This window comes from Paramormyrops kingsleyae, chromosome 21, assembly GCF_048594095.1.
Source record: "Paramormyrops kingsleyae isolate MSU_618 chromosome 21, PKINGS_0.4, whole genome shotgun sequence".
NCBI lineage: Eukaryota > Metazoa > Chordata > Actinopteri > Osteoglossiformes > Mormyridae > Paramormyrops > Paramormyrops kingsleyae.
This window is the reverse complement of record NC_132817.1, coordinates 4457539-4466547: the sequence shown is the minus strand read 5'-3', so window position 1 is coordinate 4466547 and position 9009 is coordinate 4457539. Positions and strand designations below refer to the sequence as shown.

The following is a 9009-nucleotide window of genomic DNA, read 5'->3' as shown; positions in this document are numbered from 1 at the left end:
GTAGGAATGTCGCACAAGCCCCCAGAAGAGAGAGTTATGCTGTCCCCCCCCCCCCCCCCCGACACAGATGACTCACCAAGCAGGGAAATTGTGTTTATTTATTTTAATTTACTAAGTATATTGCATACAACTAACAAAATATAACTTGCTCATTTCCTACAAAAAGAAAGTGTAAATACAGTATGAAACCAGCCTAACTGCAATCACCAGTTATAGTTGCGAATCGGACATATATACAGTATGTACACCAACGAGATTTAGGAGACGAGTTTGTTAAAGCTTCGGAATGCGTTCTGTACACTTGTATACCCGGAAACTTCTTTACAAAGATTCAAATTTCACCAGCAAAACAAAGTTAAGTTTCTTAGAAATTGAATTTCATAAAAAACTCCTAAAAATACAAAAAAAAAAAAAAGGGAAAACATATCACAGCGCGGGCAACTTGTCAACAGGGGTGTCGAACTTGAAGTCGGGGGGGAAGAGGTCGGCGGCTCGGGGGTATATGAGCCTGTAGGACTGTCGGATGGTGACATCTGCCACTCCAGCGATGTCTCCGATTTCTGAGGAGGGAGAGAAACATTTTATTTTTGTCATTAACAAAAAAAAAAAAAAATCACCAATGACTTGATCCATCTGCAAAAGATCTGGGGGAGTTCAAGAATAACGTCAATGGGTCTCGAACCAATCGCCACCCCGAAGTACTCAACCTACAAATCAGTCCCATTTGTACCAAATGTAACCAGAGGCACTGCTGGTGTCATGTGGGTGGGGTTATGGTTGGTGTTTGGGTGGGGGGGGGGGGGGGCTTGCCTTTCTGGGTCTTCTTTTCAGCAGATGCCTGGGAGGCCATGTAGATGGCAGCAGCCGCCACGGAGATGGGGCTGCGGCCGGGGACCAGGTCCAGCTCCACGGCCTTGCGGGCGATGTAAGTGGCCGCCATCTGCACCTGCTTGGGCAGCCCCAGGTTGGAGCAGAAGCGCGACATGAAGTCGCCGGTCGTGATGAGGTCCACGCTCGTCTCCAGCGCCTTCAGGATGAGCTTGAAGCACCGGCCGATCTCCTTCTTGGAAATCCGAGACACGGCGCAGATCTCTGTGGGAGGACGAGCCGTCAGAAAAGGGACAGGGAGGAACGTCTTCAGCGGTCAGGAGACGCTGGAACGTACCTTTGAAGGTCCGCGGGACCCCCTCCTGTCGGCAGGCGATGTAGAGGCAGGCCGAGGCGATGGCGTCGTTGCTCCTGCCTTTCAGGCTTTTCTGCTCGTAAACTTGCTTAAACAGGTTATTTGTTCGGTCCTGGGGGGAGTTACAGAGAAGGAGCATTTCCGTCAGAAACGCCGTGTCAAAAGGAGGTTCCGGTCTGGCGGGCCACAGGCGGACACTCACGATGATGTTGCGGGGGAGGTTGATCCTGTCGGCCATGGTGCTGATCTCCTTGAAGGCGTTCAACATGGCCCGATCCGAGCTGCTCATGGTCCGGCGGTTCTGGTACTTGGAATTGCCGAACTCATCGAAGCTGGCCGCGCCCGTTCCCTGCACGGCGATAAACATCGATCGCAACTCAATCCGACGTGAATCGTGACATTAGCTGGTGATTACAGAAGGCAGGTCCAGAAACCGCTAATGTGCTCGGGGGTTACGCGCTGGTGTTTTGGACCCTGGTTCCGGTACCTTGCTGATCATGGTGGTGAGGTCCCCGCCATTGAGCAGCGGGTTCTGAGCATCGCCCACTCGGGACGGGTCTTTTGTGGCCTTCTCGTTGCTGAAGGTCCTCCACTCTGACCCGACGTCGATGACGCGGTCCCCTGCAGGGAATCGGGACCATCACAATTGCATCTCATTTATGCGAAAGCAGGGTCAAACAGTCCCAGGAGCAACTGAGGGTTAGGGGCCTTACTCAAGCTGAAACGGGGGGGCTTTTGCTCACACAGACTAGCAGAAGTACTGCCAGACAGCAGACTCCGGGAAATAAATCGGCAGCCGGACTTAGACTTCACACTTTGCTGCTTTCGAGGGTCCCGCCTGGGACGGCAGGTCCAGGCACTGGATCTGAGATGGTAATTACTGAGCCCTGAAAGGAATGTGAGTGATCGCATCACGCCGTGCCAAAGGGGGGCCTGTTGGGGGCGCGGGTGATGCAATTCCTCACGTTGTCAAGACCGAGCTTCCAAATTTAAACTATGAGTCATTTCCTTGGAAGGAGGGGAGGGGAGAGCTGTAATAAAATACACCCTGAGCAGAATCCTGACCCCTACCGGTCATACCAGAATTGCACTTATGATCTCTACTGACCCTGCAGGCACAACACAAGGGGTAATCTGCTAGAAGGCCTCTCTCAGTTCAGTGTACAGGTAACTTATAGGTACCACAGCAGACAGCTTAAGGATTATGGGTAATGTATGTAAATTAAGTGGCTGTATCGAAAAAAATTGAGTTAAGCATCTAATTTACAAATAATAAAATTAGTCCACTTCCATAACAGAAAAACTTCTTTGATTTACTTGAAAGCCAGCTCTACAACTTTCACAACAGGATTCGCTGTATACACATTTTGTATATTTGCAAACACGTTGAAAACAATATTAAAACTTTCCATTTTTAGGCCAACAAGTCGTTTAATGTCAATGTAGCACTTGCGAGATCAGGAGTTAATTCCCCAGCATGATGTGCCACCATGTGGCCATCGAGGGAATGACAGACTAGACAATTCGACCCAAAAAATTTCAGCCTGTTCATCAAATTTCTGCACACGGAAAGGAAATTGTATTGAGCACATGGCACAGATTTAAGTGGTGGCCTAATGGGATGCGCACTTGTAATCGAAAGATTCCCAGTTCGAATTCCCGACCAGCAAGGCACCACTGAGATACCCTGAGCAAGGTAGCGCCCCCAAGCACTGCTCCCTGGGTGCCCAATAAGTTGCCACCTGCTATATGTCGCAATGTGACATGTGGTTTAAATGCATAGAACACATTTTGTCGTTGGCCACTGCTTGCTGTGGTGTGTCAACGACAACTAATCACTTTCCCTTTCCTTTAAACCAGGGGTGGCCAATCTTACCCACAAAGGGCCAGTGTGTATGCAGGTTTTTGGGATAACCTGTAGGTCAGCTGTTCAAACCCAGGTGTGAGGACTCTTCAGCCAATCAGTCCTCTAATTAGTAATCCAATTCGGGAGTTTCAGCGAAAACCCGCATACACAGCGGCCCTTTGCAGATAAGATTGGCTACCCCTGCTTTAAACAATCATCATCCACTTAAATTTCACACAGTCACACGGCCAACCCACCTTATACCACACACACCACCTCCTAAACCAGATTTATTCCAGTGGCATGATCTATACACCGGATTAAAAGCAGCCCCCCCTCCCTCGGCAGTGTGTGAACGGAAGGCCAACCTGTTCCCACGTAAGAATTATAATGGTTGTCTTGGGGACATAAAACCCCCCAGCCTGAGAAGATCCAACTCTGACCGTCCCTCCCCCCCACCCCACCGTATCGGTCTGTGATTGGTCAATGACATCACTAACTGGAATGTACTGCACAGACCAACTCACCAGCAGTTGTGCCAACAGCACGCTAAACAGAAGCCCCCCCCCCACCTGTTTCTGACGCATACGTTGTTAGCACTGAAGGGGGTTGGGCAGCCAGCTGACCATTGACCTCTGTAGGGTTCTTTCTACTGCAGAAGTTTGTGTTTCCTCTCCTACATTGTTTTGCCCATTTCCCTCATTTAAGCCCTTTAGGTGAGCTACACAGAGAAACACCCTATATAATAATAAAGCTGAAGGGATAAGGGTCACTAAGCGTTTAGCTCTTCTGCAAGAATCCACTGGGACACCCAGGCAGGTGTCAGGTAATGCAAAGCAGGAACTTACAGATCACTGCCATATCGTGCGCAGATCAGCAGCTCACACGAGCCAGGACACTCCCCACGGAAAGACCTCTGCAGACCTGGCTTGTTCTTTACTGTTGCCCCCTGCTGGCAGGATGACTACCTATCATGCACCAGATGTGCAGAAGCCCTCCCCCCCCTCTGCAGCGACCAATAGGATCATACTTTTCCTTTCCTTAACACCCATTGATGTAGCGCACAGAAAAGGATGCTGCTGGCAACATGAATACTGCTGACAATATTTAGCTGATGTCCAGAAAAAAAAAAAAAAAAAAGAAACTCCACAGTCGACCTTCTCAGAACAGTAATTCAGGTCCAAACATGCCTGGTGCTGAAACTCAGTGCTACCCTGATGACGGATCCCTAACGATAAAGAACATTAGCTATCCACATTCAGACACAATCAAAATTTAGCTGACAGAAATCAGAGATGCTTTGAACCCACAACATATCTACATCTAACATCACGTGACTTACATCTCCATCACAGTTCAAAACTCACCACTCAGACAGAGAACACTAACCCCATCTAGCTAGCTCAGGGGTGGGCAATCTTATCCGCAAAGGGTCGGTGTGCATGCGGGTTTTCGCTGCAACTCCCTAATTAAATTACTAATTAGAGGGCTGATTGCCTGAAGAATCCTCACACCTGGGTTTGAACAGCTGACCTAAAGGTTATCCCAAAAACCTGCATACACACCTGCCCTTTGCGGATACGATTGCCCACCCCTGCTCTAGCTGAAGGCAGTGTTACTATGAATACCTATCATTTAATGTTCATGAGATCATTTTACAATGTTTAATGTAACAAGGCAAACTAAAATAACTAATCACCCTGACAGAGCATGACAACAGCCCCAGGATCACGGGACTCCGTGGGAACACAGATCGCTTCCCCGGAACCCAGGTTCTCTTTTAACACCAGGGAAAGATACAGGAAACAGGTGGAGGCGGAAGAGAAATAAAAAAAATAATAATAAAAAACATGCCCCTCTATCGCCACCAGCAGGCAGAGACTGGTACCTGACTCAAGAACACATTTGACTTATGAAAACAACTTTGCTACTTTAACTAAAACAGACGTGCAATATTTCCATCATTAAGGAATTAACATGTTCATTCTGGGCTTGATTAAAATCTTAAACGACACCTAATTATTTCAGCAACTAGCAATGTTGGCCTAACCCCACAAAAAAAATACAGTAATTATTTGCAAAACGGGATGAAAAGTTTTAATTACAATAAGGACTCCCCATTGGACGATTTCTTTGAAAATGGTGGACTACCATCGGAATAAAAGAAAACTAAAAATCTAGAGTCAGCGACTCGTTTGAAGTGCAGCCTCCGCTGCTGCTGAATAGGGCTCCGCGATTCCACCATTGACCCACAATACAAATAATGGATCCTCCTTTAATAAAAGGCAGCAAGGAACTGCGATCCTGCACTAACAGGAACCCCCAGCCTCGTCTTTGTTCTTGCGTTGATGGCAGCAGTCACAAATCAGGCCCTTTTTGTCATGTCGTCTTTCATTGAATATTAAACTTAACCACAGAAAGACAGAAAGGACCCCCCCGCCCCCGCCAAATCACACACGTTTACAAACCCCCTGACTACAAAGACACCTCCCCCCCCCCAGCCAAATCCAACAGCGGGCTAACGATGTTCTGCATTAGGCAGACAGCAGATCCCTGACTCGTAGACTGATACATGGACCCCCGTTGACCTGTGACCTGTGGGGGCATTTATCAGCGGCATGTCATGTTCGTACCCAGGAAAGCAGCAGGAAAACATAAGGCGTAACATTTTTAAAAATCAGACAGAGTGACGAGGTGAAATCGGTGTGTTTTAATGGGATGAGTGGAACATGGAGTGCCACAGAGTTCCACAGCAGCAGTGCAGCATCGTTCAAAGCCTTTCCAATTAATTTCTCTCAGCAGGTTAGTCTGACTAACAGACAAGTCGGACAGCCAACAGCCCGTATGTAGGGCTGGCCCTGGGGGAGCGCGTCTGCTACGAAGGCCACATACCCACGACGAGGCCACACTCGGGGCAGATCATGTCCCCCGCTCGGTAGTCCTCCACCAGCAGGGCATCGGGGTGGTTGGGGCACTGCACCTTGGGAAGGGGGTCTCCACTGTGAAAGGAGAAGGGGTTTTAGCATCAGCTGGAGAAAGCAGTCATGACTCATGTGCTAAAGGGCGAGTAAATAGAGGGAGTTTGCCCTGAACTCCCTTAGAGTCACGTTTTCTTTTCGCTGAGGGATTTCTCTCTCTGCTGTGCAACTTTAAATAGTCAAGTCTCTGTTAATAGACTAAGGGCTTTTAAATTTAATGATTGAGGATAATTTTACATTTTTCCAAGTATCGTCATGCTAAAGGTAAATCTAGGCGTGAAATGATTAAACGGCATTTAAACAACGTTACCGACACTACAGGTCTTGTAGGGAATGACAGGCAGACACGCCACACCTTAAACCTGTGAATCACAAAGCACAAAAAGCGCAGCTCACCAGCGGCCTCTTACTATATTTAGCCCGGGCATTTGTCTTTTTCAGCTGCTGGGCGTCATTGGCTTCTGTATTTTTTTTTTTTTGTTTTTGTTTTTTTCACATTATCGCAGACATTTAAAGTGGTTTAGTTTTACCGCAAACAATCAGGTTGACACAGCGGAGTGGCACTGGGTCAGTCTGTGCCGTTTGCAATAAGAGCCTAAAATCCGCCAAGGAAAAGGAAAAAGGAAACCGAAAGGGAACCCGGCCCAGTACCGGCGGCAGATGCGGGAGACCCACGGAAGCCGGGATGGGAAACAGGGGACAGACCAGCAAACAATGGCTCCGCTGTGGGCTGCCCGTGTGCCAGCCGCCCCGGAGCCCGCACCGTCCCAGCCGGCCCCGAAAAGCTATATATGCCCGCCGGTGAATACGCCGCAGTACGTCCGGGATGACAGTGCCGCTTAAAATGTCAAACAAAGCAAGTGGAGGGGGTCCACGGAGCGCCGGCCGACCGGAGCCACACGGCATCGCGCCGGGGAGCCGCGAACGGGCCGCGGCTCGATGACACCTGTGATCGAGCGAGCAGGACACAAAGTGTCCGCCTGTTTATCGCCGAAGCCCGACATCCTGGATGCAGGGACTGTTCCACCTGACAAAGAGCTCGCGGAGAGGCTACATAACAATAAGCACCCGACTACACAGATGGGTGAGTATTGGAGAAATGACGCATTATAAAAGACGGATATTCGCGAAGGGGGGGGGAACCACCTACCGGCTCGTCGACGCCATATTGCCTGCTCGCGAAGTTGCTAGCAGTAGCTGTTAAGAAGCAGCGACGTCTACATGTATATATAGCTTTGTGAGCATCACGTGCTCCATCGTCTACGGGGCATCGAAAGGCACAATCCGTACGGAAAGTCACAAAGGAAATTTCGGCTATTATTACGTACTTTTCAGCATCATTCCTTAAGGCGCCGATTTAATTTTTTTAAAGAAGTTACATCTTATAACAACATCTAGGCCTTCTAGGGTAATTTCAGAGTGACTTCACCGTTCGTCTCTTGAGTAAGGAACTTAACCTGGTAGATCCTGCTCTTTGATCCTCCCTAGTACGTCGATTTTGACAAAAGCATCTGCTAAACAAATATAGGTAAATGTAAAAAACCAGAGAAGAGACCATTAGTATGGAGGTTTTAACAGCGGTGATTAAAAAAAAGTGTAACTAGTATAGTGTAAAAACTAATATAGCATATATTCATTTTGGATGTTATATTTCCTGATTCATTCTTCGGTGTGGGGAAAACGTTATACAAATAACAAAGAAAACACGTCGCTAATTCGCAAGCAACAGAAAAGCAATTTAAATTAATTATTAATTACAGCATCTTACTTACAAACAGTCCTCAAAAAAGCAACCGTAGAGAAACATCTGGGCTGGCCTCTGTAAGGGGCATTTCCTGAAATATTCTTAATAATAACTTAAGAAAAATTATAAAGAGGTTTTTCTGAAGCCAACTAACCGCCTCAGACTCTCTCTCAGACAGAGGGCCTCTAAAGCTGAGGTTGAAAAACTAAACTGGCAAATATGGTGAACGCAATGATAACAACTAAATGTAATGTTTATTTTCACATACCTGCTGCGAATGCTACTTTAAAAATCCCACAGTAAGCCTGCTGAACTTTTCATCGGTAGTGCAGATAATGTAAGGGGGAAAGCCAATAAGAATGGAAGGGTAATATTCAAGGATATGAACTCTGAGGCAGCCTTGTGTAAGAAGGACACTGGTGAAGGCTACACGTCACACCAGGGAGCAGGACTCGCGCTTACATCTTAAAAAGCTGGACTTTAGCTTGTGTTTAAACAAAATATTATTGTGCAACACACAATAAGCACACACTTGAATTCCTTGCCTTATAATTAAAAAAAATAAAATCATTATTTTTATTTTTTGGCATGAATGTCAAAACACCTGGATCACCAAGACATGACTTAGAAATCCAGACATTAGGAGGACACAGCCCGTCCCCTAGGTGGCGCCGGTCTTGTCATGGTGCGCTAGTTCCTTAGAAGTTCCTGCCACTCCTGTCAACGATGTTGGCGTTTCAGGAGAGGGCGCCCCCAGCGGCAGCGCTGATACCTAGCGGCTCCGTAAGCTTGTGGCTCGTTGTCCTTGCCGCTTCTCAGCGATCAGCACCTAGCCTGAGAGGTAATAAACATCAGGCAGTGCTGTTTCACCTCTCGCTGGTCCCCCTGAGAACATTCAGGTATAAAATTATACAAAAATACCGACTCATTCATCGTGTTTCCATTCCTGGATAATGGTGGCAGACCCTGTTAACATTCCATTATTTTTATTAACAGAATAATAAAAATCATCCTTCGCAATGAGGTTTCTGGATATTTAGCTTACAGATCGCGGCCCCGTCATAGCTGCGTTTGACACTCCTTCCCAGTGGGACCGCTAACACCAATACGCTACCCCGACCCGCAGAAAGGTTTCCATGCAGCCGCTGTATGTTCCATGAAAAGTCTCCTTGTTTCACATGGACAGAGGGGGCATTGTCCTTGTGAGTCCGCCCTGGTAATATCTCCCCCTGTCCCTGCAATGCAGATCGCTCCAATA

The 9009-nt window shown here is 47.6% G+C and overlaps 1 protein-coding gene across 1 annotated transcript; it reads right to left on the bottom strand.

Moving 5' to 3' along the window:
* Positions 1-88: 88 nt before the first annotated feature.
* Positions 89-7246, bottom strand: gtf2b (general transcription factor IIB). Its single transcript, XM_023816681.2, has 7 exons — positions 7158-7246; positions 5922-6028; positions 1671-1804; positions 1386-1532; positions 1166-1295; positions 811-1092; positions 89-560 (listed from the first exon to the last, which is right to left on the bottom strand). Exons 1-7 carry the CDS (start codon positions 7172-7174, stop codon positions 427-429), a joined length of 951 nt encoding a protein of 316 aa, XP_023672449.1. The 5' UTR covers positions 7175-7246; the 3' UTR covers positions 89-426.
* Positions 7247-9009: the final 1763 nt, after the last annotated feature.

Bases quoted from the DNA above. Each gene is read 5' to 3' on its own strand.
- gtf2b (XM_023816681.2), bottom strand. The intron at 1,805-5,921 runs GTATGTGGCCTT...GATTCCCTGCAG, and splicing joins CGAGTGTGGCCTCGTCGTGG to GGGACCGCGTCATCGACGTC. The intron at 1,296-1,385 runs GTGAGTGTCCGC...AACTCCCCCCAG, and splicing joins ACCTCCCCCGCAACATCATC to GACCGAACAAATAACCTGTT.